This window comes from Mirounga leonina, unplaced genomic scaffold, assembly GCF_011800145.1.
Source record: "Mirounga leonina isolate KUSES-001 unplaced genomic scaffold, KU_Mleo_1.0 Mir_82, whole genome shotgun sequence".
Classification (NCBI taxonomy): domain Eukaryota; kingdom Metazoa; phylum Chordata; class Mammalia; order Carnivora; family Phocidae; genus Mirounga; species Mirounga leonina.
The window spans coordinates 12,321,274-12,334,887 of NW_023270825.1; the positions used below are offsets into that span (position 1 = coordinate 12,321,274).

General features: G+C 55.4%; 1 protein-coding gene across 1 annotated transcript in view; it reads left to right on the plus strand.

Moving 5' to 3' along the window:
• Positions 1-13,614, plus strand: part of CCDC88C (coiled-coil domain containing 88C) — a 120,869-nt gene that overhangs the window by 61,831 nt on the left and 45,424 nt on the right. The window contains exons 7-12 of the mRNA XM_034992781.1: positions 1,496-1,636; positions 1,920-2,104; positions 2,786-2,867; positions 3,237-3,395; positions 11,356-11,502; positions 12,023-12,167. Coding sequence (XP_034848672.1) covers positions 1,496-1,636; positions 1,920-2,104; positions 2,786-2,867; positions 3,237-3,395; positions 11,356-11,502; positions 12,023-12,167 — 859 coding nt within the window. The remainder of the gene's footprint in view (positions 1-1,495; positions 1,637-1,919; positions 2,105-2,785; positions 2,868-3,236; positions 3,396-11,355; positions 11,503-12,022; positions 12,168-13,614) is intronic.

The following is a 13,614-nucleotide window of genomic DNA, read 5'->3' on the forward strand; positions in this document are numbered from 1 at the left end:
GGGGTGGTGAGCTCTGAGCCAGGATCTGAAGGAGGTGGATGTAGCTCGTTGCAGGGAGGGAGGGAGTCCATCAGGGAAAGTCAGTAATGTAACATATTCTCAACCGCCCGTATCAGGGGCTGACCAATGGTGAGCCTCAGAATGGTTCTGCTTTTTAATTTTCCTTGCACGTCTGTGTATTTTGAAAATTGTGTTTATTCCAGGGCCTGGGTCCTTGAAACTCGCCAGGTCTTTCCACTTTCTGCCTTTCCTGCTCAGACAGCAGGATGTTAAAAAGAGAGCGAGAGAAGCGATGTGGCCAGAAAGGAGTCCTGCATGCCTCTCATGTGGTGACTGGTGGTGGGGGCTGGGCTTCACCATTAGCTGGGTGCTTCTTAAATGTTCGGGTGTGCAGAACTAGGGGAGGATGGGCACCAGCCTTTAATAAAAGCTCCTTGGGAGACTGACATGCTCCTGGGGTTGAGCCCCTGCAACCCCTCCACAGAGGCCTTCCTCCAGCCTTGGTTTGGGGGCAGGCCCTAGCACCCAGCCTCCACTCCGAGTCCTGAGTGCGCCCTGAACCACTGGATGAGATTTCTCCTGATCTTCGTGATCAGCTGAATCTCAGTGTTTCCTTTGTAAGGTGGGGGACAGGTAAGAAAGGGGTTGTCTTTGAGACACTAAAGGGCCCTATCTTTTGTTTCTGTTTAACTGTTTTCTGTCTCTGTGTACTCTCTGAAAAATTTAAGAACTTTTTTTGGTGTGCCTCACTGAGTGGATAGCCGTGGTTTCTTTTTATTTTCCCTGGTTGAAGCCTGAGTCCACGAATACTTCTCTTCCCAAAACTGAGACATCAGATACTCAAAATAGATCTTCTGCCCCCTTGGTAGGTCTGGAGGGGGAGGTGGCGAGAAGGTCAGGCTGGCAGAAGCCATAGAGAGGCTGCCCAGAACAGACATAGCTGGGGGCCTCCTCTCACACCTGGCGGAAAGGGGAAACCAGATGATCTTACGTGACCTGTGGGGATGAGATACAGGCTTACCTGAAGGTCGTTTTAGATTATGACCTATTTCCCCCCAAAATAAAATTGTCATGTACCCAGCATTCTGATGTAAGAGTTTGATGTAACATTTGCCATATGCACGTTTGATTTGAAGTAATAACACAGGGTCCTTCTCCTCCCCCTCAGAGCCCCTGAGGCTTCCCTTCCTTGTGTTGGAAGTTGACGGTGCTCCAGGAACAGTATCTGAGGACTGTTTAGGGAAAGACTATATTGTAGGAGCGCTTTCTGGCATTCGAGCAAAACCCAGGTCCTCTTAAAGGCGGTGTTGAAAGCGGGAGGGGTTTGTTGAAGGGAGCTTGCACCTGCTTACGCAGTGCCCTTCTGACAGCAGAGGATTTGTCCGTGAAGGGTTGATGGTGTTGATGGAGTGAGTCAGCCAGGACCCCACCTCGCCTAACGTAGGGAATGGATGCTCCCGGCCGGCCTCTGCAGTGCCTACCTGTGTGCCCACAGGTGACCCACAACCAGGAGAACGTGTTCGACCTGCAGTGGCTGGAGCTCCCCGACGTGGCCCCAGAGGAGCTGGAGGCCCTCTCGAGGAACATGGTGTTTCATCTCAGGAGGCTCATCGATGAGCGAGACGAGTGCACGGAGGTGCGTCACCTGACACCCATGGGAGAAGGTCCTAGAAATGCTGAGCTCTTGTCTGAGTGGGGGCGCTCCTCCAGTCACACGCTCCTGGTCGTCCCACTGGATATTTCGTCTCTTCTTAAAAACTCACACCCCCTTTCTCCTGCCTCCCTCCCTCGTGGTTTCTCGTTCCCAGCCAGCCTATTCTCTCACTTTCTCCTTGTCTTCCGACGAGTGTGGCCATGTGCGCTGTGCGGGGTGTGCTGGTGAGACCGCTGCTTTCCCTCCTCTCTCCGCCCCGCCGCAGCTGATCGTGGACCTGACCCAGGAGCGGGACTACCTGCAGGCACAGCACCCGCCCAGCCCGCTCAAGTCCTCCAGCGCCGAGTCCACCCCCAGCCCCACCAGCAGCCTGTCCAGCGAGGACAAGCAGCACCTGGCCGTGGAGCTGGCCGACACCAAGGCCAGGCTGCGCCGTGTCAGGCAGGAGCTGTGAGTCTCTGGTGACCCTGGGCTGCCTTTCTGCTGTGGTGTGGGCGTGTCTGTCGTGCGGTCTACTTCTGGGCCATGCAGCTGACAGGAGCGCTCTGACGTGGGCCCCGGTGTCAGCGGGCTCAACTCCGAGTGGGGTCGCTGTTTGAATGTGGACTGGTTGCCTCCCTGTCTGGGCTCCTGCCAGTCTGGGTTACAGATTGTCTATAGAAGTAGCCTCCTGTCCACACGAGTCCAGTTGGGGGCAGGAACGATCACACACGGGGATGTTTTCTTGGCTGGAGGGAGGATGCAGTTCACCCCATCGGGTGAACCTGCTGTCCCGTCTTTCCTGCAGCAGGTGAATATCACTTCACCCCATCTCAGGAGCTGCCCGCCTCCCCCTCGCTGCCTGCCTGGCTATGGGGAATGCGTCTTTGGCCAGAGCCTCCTTACCTGGCCCACACCCTCAGAGGGAAATCCAGCAGAGTCTGGTGGGTGGGGTTTGAGAGCAGGCTTTAAAAAGTTAAAAATGGGAAAAGCATTTGAGTAGAAACCTTTCTGCAGGCTCCATCTGCAGACTGCCCTCCTCACTCCCAGAAGTGTCCCCTTCCCTCTCCCTGCTCTGGTCTCATGAGGTGGGGGGCTGGGGGAATGTTAATTGAGGAGGCCTCACTACGGTCCCTCCAAATCGCCCCCCAGGGAGGAGAAGACAGAACAGCTTGTGGACACCAGGCACGAGGTGGACCAGCTGGTGCTGGAGCTGCAGAAAGTCAAGCAGGAGGTGAGTGGGAGGGCCTGTGCGTGTGTCCAGGAGGAGCGGGTGCTGGTGGCTGGGATTCCCCAGTAACTGTGGCCTGGAGGCTTGGGAATGCAGCCTCAGGAGCTTCCAGCAAAGGCCTGTTTCTGTCCAGCCCAAAGCAGCACTGCCTGAGAGCCACTTGTCCTAAGAACTGCTTTGGGGGGTGACCCTGTGTCTTCGTGACAGTGTGTGGGGACCCCCCCACACACACACACACAGACCTGCCCAGCCACCAGGACCTGGCTTCTCCTGGGACGTCCTGGAAACATTACACAGCAGGCACTTGGCTCCCTCTTCCCTCCAAGGAGGGATGCCCTAACCTGGGTTCCCATGCCTTTTCCTACCTTCCAGAACATCCAGCTGGCGGCTGATGCCCGCTCTGCTCGCGCCTATCGAGATGAGCTGGATTCCCTGAGGGAGAAGGCCAACCGCGTGGACAGGCTGGAGATGGAACTGGTGCGCTGCAAGGAGAAGCTGCATGACGTGGACTTCTATAAGGCCCGCATGGAGGTGAGCCTGCGCCTTCCAGACGCACCTGCGGGTTTTGGGGAAAAGGGAGCCGTAGGATCTCCACAGCGATGCTTTCCCCGTACCTCAGCCTGTCTGCGCTGCCCCAGAAGGCCCCTCTGTGCTCCTTGCCTGGCTGGAGGTGTCAGAGGGGTGAGGGAGGGGAGAGAACATGGTTCTGTAATGAAGAGCTCTGATTTCTTTTAGGATTTTTCCTTCTCCTGCTTCATACCACAGTGATGACCTTCTACTCAAGGATGATTTTTCTTCTTCTTGCTGTTTTCTCTGGTTAACTCTTGCCAGGACTCCGTTTCTTCATCCTTAAAATAGAGATAGTCCTACCACTTCATGAGTTTTTTTCAGATGAAAGAGGCAGAATTCCTGGCACTTGGGCTGGTCCCATTATAAGCCCTCAGTCGTGGAACCCACTCGGATCCTGAGGTTCTGGGTGGATGGCGGGGGGTGGGGAGGGCATCAGGGCTAACGGGGGACTGGAGACCAAGACCCAGGTGGGGTCACTGATACTTCAGCCCCTCACCCATCAGCCGCAGGTTCTGGGACCCTCTTTTCCAAGGACTCGGGGATTTTACCCCCATCACCAATCCCACGGGGTCTGGAAGTAGTTGTCATGAGCTGGTAAAATCAGGATGTCAGCACAAACCAAATGGGCTTGTTTGGTAAGAAATAACCCCAGTTGCCACGGAGGCTTTTGAGGGGACTGAACACAGGTCTGGGGAGCATGGTGGCCGTCTCCCAGCCGTGTTGCTGGCAGGCATGCTTGGGGGAAGGCTGTGTGGCTGAAGACGCGGACCTGCTCTCCTGCTCCAGCCAGGCCCTGCCTCTGGGCCATGGGAGGAGGGTGGGGGAGACCGTGGGGCAGGCCCTGTTTGTTACCCCAGGAGTGTCTGTTCCCTGAGGAATGTGACACCCTACCTCCTGCAGAGAAGGCGCCTTTGGTGCTGCGGCCTTGGCCTGAGCCAGAGGTGGGGGTGGGACTTCAGCTCTGGCTTTGTCCTGGAAATGGTCCACTGGCCACGCTGAATTTGAAAGGCATAAATCCCCGGCACAGACAGGTTCTGGGACGTGGGCACACACCGGGGCCTCTCATCACTTACTAGAAATGCCACAGTTGGGAGAAGGAGAGACAGTCTTGCACGTTTGCCCAGACCGCTGCCCTAGCATCCCCTCCTGCACATTGGGGGGACCTTACGCAGCTCCCAGATGGGATCAGAGGCGGAGTGTGGTTCCCACCTCTCGCCCCGACTCTGTCCCGTGGAGTGGGTGGCTGTCAGGATCCAGTCTCTGATCTCTGTGTTCACGCCTGGCCCTGTCCAAGCAGCCTTGCATGGTCCTCCGGACACAGCTCGTTAGTGCCTGTGGGCGCCCAGGCTGCACCAACAGTGAGGGATCCAGACACAAGATGATGCGTGCCCTGCTTCACGGAGCTCCCAGACTTTCGGGGTTTCTCCTGGGACCCCCGGGGCCTCAGATTTCTCCAGTTCTCATATTTCATGCCTCTCTGTAGTAACTAGAACATTTTTCACATTGATGAATGTCCTAGTGAAGAGTTATGGTGAGATTGGTAATGCCTTAAATTTTGCTTTAGTTTTTATTAACCACAAGAGAAATAGTGTCTGCGTGAGATTTTACTTGGGGGCAGGCAGTGGCTTTGCAGCCCAGGCTGGCTGATGCAGTGGGACTGGTCCGTGGAGTCCAGGGCACTGTAGAGAGGATGAGTCTTGCTGTGCTCTGATGCCCATGACAACAGGGGTCAGCGGATGGGAGTACTTGGGCACTCATCCCCCCCCCCCCCCGGCCAGCTGCCTACCAGAGCACTCAGGTAGGTGTGTGTTGGGAGTTAACCTGGAATGCAGCTCAGAGACCTCAAAACATGTTGCTTTGGGTTGAGAGCCAGCGGTATTTGGGGCCTGCAGGGATTGAGGTGGGCCATCTGCCCTGGAATGCGGGGGGGCCCAGGCCTAGACCACTCAGTCCCCCTAGGGCTGCGTGTCAAGGGACAGCGCCGCCTTGATGCACAGGTATATTTGATGGGCCCATGTTTGTGTTTCAGTAAACAAGGTTGCCCAGCTTTATATGGAAAGTCAGATTTTCCAGAGTGTGCTGATACCCATTTCCAAGGGATTCACCGTAAGATTCCTGAATAATTTCTAAGTAATTAGAAGCACTCAATGACATACAGAAATGTGTCTGTGAATTGAGATTGACCTGCATGTGATAAAACCTGAGATTATAAAAGAGCCAAATATGTGTACACATCCAAAAACCAAAGACAAACTGGACAGAGAGCTGGGTAGATGGGTGGACGTGTGACAAAGCAAATAGAGCAAAACACTAATTACAGAATCTAGGTGGTATGTGCATGACGTTCAGAATACTTACTCCAACTTTTCGGTGTACTTTAAAATTTCCATAATGAAATACGGGGAGGGAGGTGGAAAGTGAAAAGCTAGCAGTGGGTGTTAACTCTTTTGAATAAGCTGATATGTGATTAACATCAACTTAATAATGAAATAATTTAAAGTATTAATCAGTTTAAAGCTATGAAACCGCTGCATGTGAGTGTTAGATCTCTAATTCTCAAGATGTGGTCTGTATCTACCTGTGTCCATGTCCGTTCAGGAGGCCTGTTCAAAATGCAGATTCCTGGGCACCACCCTAGATCCTGGGAGTGGACCCCCAGGAATATGCATTCTGTGGGTGCTCTCTCTTCTGCACTGCCAGGCATGAGGCCTCTAGTCCTAGATGGACGGGATATTTTTCTCCTTCCTGCTGTCTTTTCTCTGCCAGAGGTGGGGTGGGCAGGGCTGATGGCAGGTCTGTGGGTGGAGCTTGGCCAGAGGCTTCCTGTGTGCACCTTGAGCCCCTGAGGGCAGGGACTGGGTCTTAACTCGACTGCATGCCCGGGGCCTGGCACTCACTAGGTGCTTCATAATCGCCCCACAAGTCGGGTAAAGTGCCATTGATCAGCAATGGAAAGACTTAGCCTGGGGAGAAGGACAGGAAGAATCAAGAGCCTTTGTCCTCTCCCGAGTGGAGTGGTGGTAGGTGTGAACGGGCAGGAGGGCAGCGAGAGGAGCATGATGGTTTTGTTCGTGCCAGCTCATGAATACCTACCCTGTAGGGGACCCAATTCTAGACACAGGGCGTGGCAGATGGCCTAGGTGCCCTCCCCGAGAGCCTGGCCAGTGTCACTGCTGAGAAGCACGGTAACGCATATCACGGGGGCAGCGTGTGTTAGTGCCGCATGGGAGGAAACGATAAAAGGCTTTGCAGTTCAGGGCGAGGGCAAGGTTAATTTTGGTTCGAAAAATATGGACCACAAGTTTCCATGTTTTGGTGTTAAGCTTCTGGCAGCTCTTCTGCGGCCCCTAGTCTGGTTTACTTGAGGGTTCACGCGGCAGGAGGAGACCGGCGTGGGCATCCGTACGTACAGCAGGAAGCACAGGTGGGTGCACCGGTGGTCCTTGACTTCCCTTTGCAAGCAGGTGTCCCACCTCACTGCTGCCATCGGGCTGTGTGGGAGGACGATGGAGGCAGAGAGGCTGCCTGGAGGTTCCTCTTGTCCCGTGTTTTGTTTCTGGCTGAAATTCCCAACAGCACAGGGCAGGTGCCTTGCTGCCGTCTGCGTCCTAAGCAGGGTCAAGGTAAGATGGGCCTTGTCCTCACTCCTCCGAGATTTATGGCTTTCTAGGCGGTGCTGGCTCCAAAGTAAACATAGTCTGAGAGGTGGAAACCGAGCAGGGCACAGTCCTAATTGCCACACCCCTTGCTGGGTGTTGGGTGAGGCTTGCCCCCATCTGTAAAAGGGGATGCCTGGCATTGTGCATGGTATAAGGGCGTGTTTCCAGTGAGCTTATCCTAGCGAGACATGGGAGCCGATCGTGCAGCGAGGGGTGGGATGGGTTGTTGGCAAGGCAGTTGGGAGCTAGGTTCATGATCAGTCCACCCTGCCCCCCGCCCGGCCCCAGGGGCTCCCCATCCTCCAGAGCGTGTTTCCCCACCTGCCAGCATGTCTCCCCGCTGCTGCCCAAAGGCAGGTTGAAGAATGAGGGCCTCTGCCCGCCTTCTCTGTCGTTGCTCATTGACCCCAGGGCCTGCACACAGGATGCCGCCCATAAGCATCTGAATTGGCTGTTCAGCCTCCATCTGTCCTCTTTCACATCCCTCTGTCCTGCCACCACAGTGACCCCTTCTAAGAGTTCCTCGGGCACCTTTGCATTGCTCTTGGGATAAAATCCACACTCTGCCCCTTGTCCAACACTCCTCCACTTCTGGTCCCCCATGGGACTCTCTGCTCTGGCCATACTGAGTCCCCTTGAGGTCCCCTAGTGCCCCCCTGAGGCCTCCTGGGCCCAGCCCATCTCCCCCAGCAGGGCCAGATGAGGAGGGGGTAGGCCAAGCTCTGCGGGCCGCATCCCGGGGCCTTCTGAAGCTTCACATTTCCTGTAGGCCCCTTGCACACGCCCGGCGGTGTTCATCCTGTGTGGCTGGGATGAAGTGTGTTCCTATGTCCCACCCACACCAGGAGCTCCTGGAAGCCCGGGTCTGTGCCTCACTGATCTGGAGCTTGAGCATGTTGTATAGCTTGGGGATGGCCAAACTCCAGTCCATCCAAAGGTGAAATCCGGCCCCCCATCCATTCTTGTAAACATAAAGTTTTATTGGAACATCACCGCATCCATCCATGGCACGTGTTTTCTGTGGCTGCTTTTGGTACACCTGCAGAGTTGAGGAGTTGTGACAGAAACCGATGACCTGAAAAGCCAAAAATACGGAGCTGTGTTCTGGCCCAGGGTGGTGCACAGCAAGGTTTTTAGATGAGCAGTAAGAACTATATTTATGGAGCCTGCCAGGAACGGCTAAGCTCCAGCCACATCATCACACATAAACCTCATGGTGGCCCACGAGCTTTAGCGGCCGCTGCAGGTTCCCCTCCTTTGTTCCAGATGAGAAAGCCGAGGATTCATTCATACCTCGTGCAGCTTGCCCTGTCAGTAAGGAGGCGGACCTGGCATTGAAACATGTCTGTCTGCCTGCAGTGCCTCAGCCTTGAAGAGGAAGGAAATAAGGGAGGGGGGCTCACAGAGACTAAGGGGGTGCAGGGGAGAGGTGAAATGGGATTCAGGGAGGGGGGGTGACAGTGGAAGGGCAGAGGGGGGCCCCGCCTCCAGCAATCCACGTGGGAAATTGGACATCCGTGCTGTAAGCGGGGAATGTTCGTACTCAGGGAACGGAGTGAGAACCTTGGAGCCTTGATGTTCTTTCCACCTGTGACTTTGTGTTTCTTTGTGTAATTTAAAGGACTGGCTTTCGGTCGCTCTAGATGCCTGAGAGATGCACTGGGTACTGCGGTCTGAGCATGGTGGGGAGGAACCGGTTGTGTCTTCGATTCCACATTCCCCCTCCCCCAGCCCACTCTCCCACCACCGCCTCTGATGTTTGGTGCTCGTTGGGGGTCAAGGCGACCCCATGGAAATAAGCCAACCTGCTCACTGGGCCTCAGGCGCCGTGCACGGAGTAATTCACGGACATTATTGCATCTGATTCCGTATCAGCCCCGTCGGGGTGCCTAACATAGAAAGGGAGGGATCCCGATGGAGGGACGTGCACTTGCTTCACGTCCCGCAGCTAACAGCGAGTTGGCAGGCCTGGGAACTGGAGCCTGTCAGCCCACATCCCCAGTCACTGCTCCCGGTCACTGGGCCAGATTAGCAGTGGCTGTTCTCGAGCCCCTGGGGGACCAGCCGTCAGGCCTGGCCTGTGACTGCCTAAATGTGGCCCCTCAGCTGTTCGCAGGGCTGGGTCAGGCCTTTAAATAGCCTCCCGGTTCAGTCGAGGTCAGGTCTGCAGGGGGGCGGGGTGGCTTCGGGCAGCTGCCCAGGGATGAGGAATAAGGATTCTCAGGCCTCCCGGCTGAGCCCGTAGCCTGCTGTAGGAGCTTGGGCACAACTTCATGCGGATCTGGTTTCTCGCTTCTGAGCTAGTGGTGTATACGAGGCAAGCTGAGGTATTTCTGTGGCCTTGTATACGGTGGAGGTTGAGGTGGAGGCCAGAAGATGGAGATGTATTTGAATAGTAGTTAGAAATCATCATGTTCCATGCTGTATTTCACTCCTGGACACCCTTATGCATCCCTGCCTGTTGGAAGTCACTGAGTCCTTCAGGACCCATGTCACATGCCCTCTAACTGCTCCCCTCCATGGCATGATGCAGCCAACAGGTGTTATTGAACACATCTCTGAGGCCCACAAGAGCAGAAATGGAACAGCCCTGCCCTGAGGAATTTATGGTGTGGGGGGAAGGGCAGGCCATGTTGCCTCACGGTGTGTCCCGGGCACTCTGGGAGCCCAAGTACCTGGCTCAGCAGGAAGGACAGAGTGAATTTGCAAGCCTTTCTCAAAGGGGGCAACTGAGGCTGGGTTTTGCAGGCTGATTAGGAGTTGGTTGTGGGGCTGAAGGGACAGCCTGTGCTGCAGGAGCTGAGGGCCTGGCAGTGAGGTGATAGTGGGGAGAGCTGGTGGGTGGGCCTCCTGGAACCCAGGGTGTGAACAGTGGGGGCAGTGGCCAGAGAGGGAGGGCCAAGGCTTCTTATGCTTGAATCCTACCTATGTTCTCTGGCTCACCTCATTATTGCTGGTTGGGGCCTCTCTCCCCCATGAGCCCATTGAGGATGGGTTGCAGGCAGCCAAGGGCAGTGGAGAGAACACAAGTCTGGAGCTCTCGGGCCAGAATTCAAGTCCCAGCTTTGCCCCTTTGGGCTCATTCCTTTATTTACCCAAGTAAGCCTCTTCATCTGTAGGAAGGGACTGTCCCTGCCTCCCTCTTGGGGCTGTTGGGACGAGTGAGGGAGGTAGGGGCAGGGCCAGCTGCACAGTGGACAGGGTCTCTGAGAGAGAGAGGGCACCTAGGTAATCCTGAGTCTTAAACCCTTCACAGCCACCAGCCTTTGATCAGAACCGTGACCACTGACCAGAAGAAGGCACGTGGTTTCCCCTCTACCGAGTCTTTGATGCGGGGAAAATGAACATGCAGTGGGTGGGCAAGCCTTTGAAAACTGCCACCAGGAAAAGTAGGCGCATCCCCACATGTATGTGTTTGCACACCGTGAAGGCATTTGGGGACGCTCAGTCCCCCCAACATACTGAGTGGTGCTGGAAGGGCTCTGGGGAGAGGAGAGACCAAGGGCGGGGAGAAATGGGGTGAATGAGCTGAACCCCGCCTGGTGCAGGTGTAAGTGTCCAGCGGCCCCTCATGCATGAAGGGGCTCTGCGAGGAAATGGCCACCACGTTCCACACCTGGCACGTGCCTAACACTCAGGGTGCATGGTATGTACTTGTGGGGGTTCCCGTTTGTTTGTGACTTAAGTCTCAGAGACTCCCCCTTTCCAGGAAGCTGCTGAGAACCGTTGCTCGTCCAAGAGTACGTACGTAAAATGTTCTGGGTATGGAACGAAAGCTGATCTCAATCGCTCCTTTCTCCCAGGACCCTGGTCATGAAATATGTGTCGAATCTGGAGGACTAGAATCAGCTCTCGAGCCTGGGAGCGTTTCTCAGCCCCACCTCTTCCTGCTTAAGGAAATGGGGCTCGGCAAGGTCCCGTGTCTGTCGGCAGTGGCCGCTTGTCTGCCCAGATGAGGTTATAAATGCCAAGCGCCTTCCTACCACGGGCAGCATGAAGTAGACACTGAGGAAGTGTCCGCTGGAGGAGACACCGAATTCAGACATCTTCCTGATGCGTGGATTTTCTCTTTCAGTAGATGAATGCCTGTCTGGCCTGGCCTAGTGGGAAAGGTGAAGGTGCTGAGAGGTGGGGCCCTGACCCCCACCGCCACCCCTCAGTGCAGCAGCCTCATCCCTGCAGCGTGTGTTTGGGGCCTCGAGCCCTTGTCGTGAACCAGGTGCCTTCATCTGATGGTTCTTGCGTGTGTCTTTGCGGAGCAGGAGCTGAGGGAAGACAATATCATCTTAATCGAGACCAAGGCCATGCTGGAGGAGCAGCTGACCGCGGCCCGGGCCCGGGGCGATAAGGTTCACGAGCTGGAGAAAGAGAACCTGCAGCTGAAGTCCAAGCTCCACGACCTGGAACTGGTACCGCCGGCTCCCGTCACCACATCCCACACAGCTTGGGGTGCTTTCAGGTGGCCTGGGGGGCCGTGGAGGGGGCAGCAGTTGACTGCTCACGCCTTCCTGTAAAGATGGATGTACGGGTGTGTCTGTTGCAAGAAGGGTCTCGGCTGGCCTTCGCGGTGTGTGGGCTGAGCTGTGATTCGTGAGCCTCTTCAGGGCTAGTTGGGCCGCTCAAGGGCCACAAAGCTGCCCGTCCTCACGTTGCTTTAAAGCTCTGCTTTGTCTAGACAGCATTCAGTTAGAGACCTCAGGGCTCTGTTTGTCACCTAGGTCACCGGGGCAGGGTATCTTTTAGTGGCTGTAACTCTCACAGCTGGCTGTGGGGTTGCAGACATTTCCTTGCAGCTGTGGGGTTTGTGGGGGTTTATTTTTATTTTTTTTTTTTTGGCAGTGAGCAGGTATATGGAGTCCCTTCGTCCTGGGGGAAGGAGGGCAGGTGCCTGGGGGTTGGGGCCTCACTCCTTCCCTCTTTCTGCACCAGGACCGGGACACAGACAAGAAGCGAATTGAGGAGCTGCTAGAGGAAAACATGGTGCTCGAGATAGCCCAGAAGCAGAGCATGAATGAGTCCGCCCACCTTGGCTGGGAACTGGAGCAGCTATCCAAGAACGCAGAGCTGTCCGACGGTGGGTAGTGCCCGGTCTCTCCTGCCAGCCTGGCTGCAGCTCCTTCCTCAGCCGGGGAGCTGAACACTCGGCTCAGAATCTTCCATGTCCGTCTGTCCTTCTGCCCCAAGTAAATAGGAGTTCCTTCAAGTGCCATTTGGAACGGTTTCATTATAGTTCTCCCCAAGGAGAACATGAGGTGTCTGGCAGGCTCAGTGTCGGGACATGAGAAGCAAATTAAGTGTTGCCCCAGCTTTCTCATTTCCCATATGGACCGTCCTAGGAGCTTCCAGATTTCAGCATGCTGACCCCCAGAGGACATCTTAGGCCTATCTGTGGATGGTTGAAAGCTCTGGATGGCAGGTGACATCCCCAGTGGTCATTAATCTCCACTGTAGATGTACCCCGGGCATCATTTCCTCTGTTCATTTGCATAATTGGGCAAGACGGATGCAGTCTGTTTTCTGTCTCTCTGGGTGGGGATTGCTAAGTGGCAGCTCCTCGCTGGACCCGGGCCTCTTCCTCTCCCCACTGTGCTTGTGCAGCCGCCACTGCCCAGCACCCCAGACGAGGTGTTGGCCCGGGGAAGGTGGGTGCGGCCGGAGTCAACCCTGCAGCAGGAAGCTCCAGCACTGGGCAAACAATAAGCCAGTTCCTTTGTTCAAAAATAGTACTCATGCACCTGATAGTGCGAGTTAATGTTTACTTAGAACTTTACAGAGCGTTGGTAGGGCATTTGGCTGGTTTAGGGGTGGCTTTTTCGATTCTAATAAACATCCCTAAGCATCATGGAAAGGTTGCTGAGAGCAGCTGGGTATTTCTCGTCTTCGGGCTGCGAACCTAAAATCAGTTGAGTAAACTGTTAATCTGTGTGAGAAGTTAGTTCCATCCGTGCTTTGGTGCCCCGGTGCTGTGGGGGGAGGGGGTCACACGGATCCCCTCCTCTGGGAGTTGAGGTCCACTGGGGAGGACCGCTGCCCCCTGGTGGAGCAGAGAAGTGGTGCGGGCCGCCTAGGACAGTCTCAGACCAAACACGAGTGTTCTGGTGAGAGACCAGGGAGGCTGATGGGGTCGGAAGCCTCACCGACTCAGACTAAGTATGTTTGTGAGCCCTTTCAGGTCAAGGATGACAGTTTATTCTTGGTGGTCCCAACTCCTAGTGCTTAGCTGGGGGCTAATGGGTGTTGGTTTGAATGGCGGTATAATGGGAACAAAGCCAGGATGTGCTTGCGCGTGTGTGGTGTGGTGCCTTCTCGAGTCAGAACTAGTTGGCCAGATGACCTTCTTTAAACCTCAGTTTCCTTACCTGCAAAATGGGGGTAATGAAGCCGCCTCACAGGATTGCTGCGAGTTTCCAGTGACAGGAGGCGTGAAGCCTTACACTATACCTGGCCCCCAGGCACTCCGTAAAGGGCACCTTTCCTCTTGTCATATCAGAACCCATCCCCCCCACGCACATACGCATATG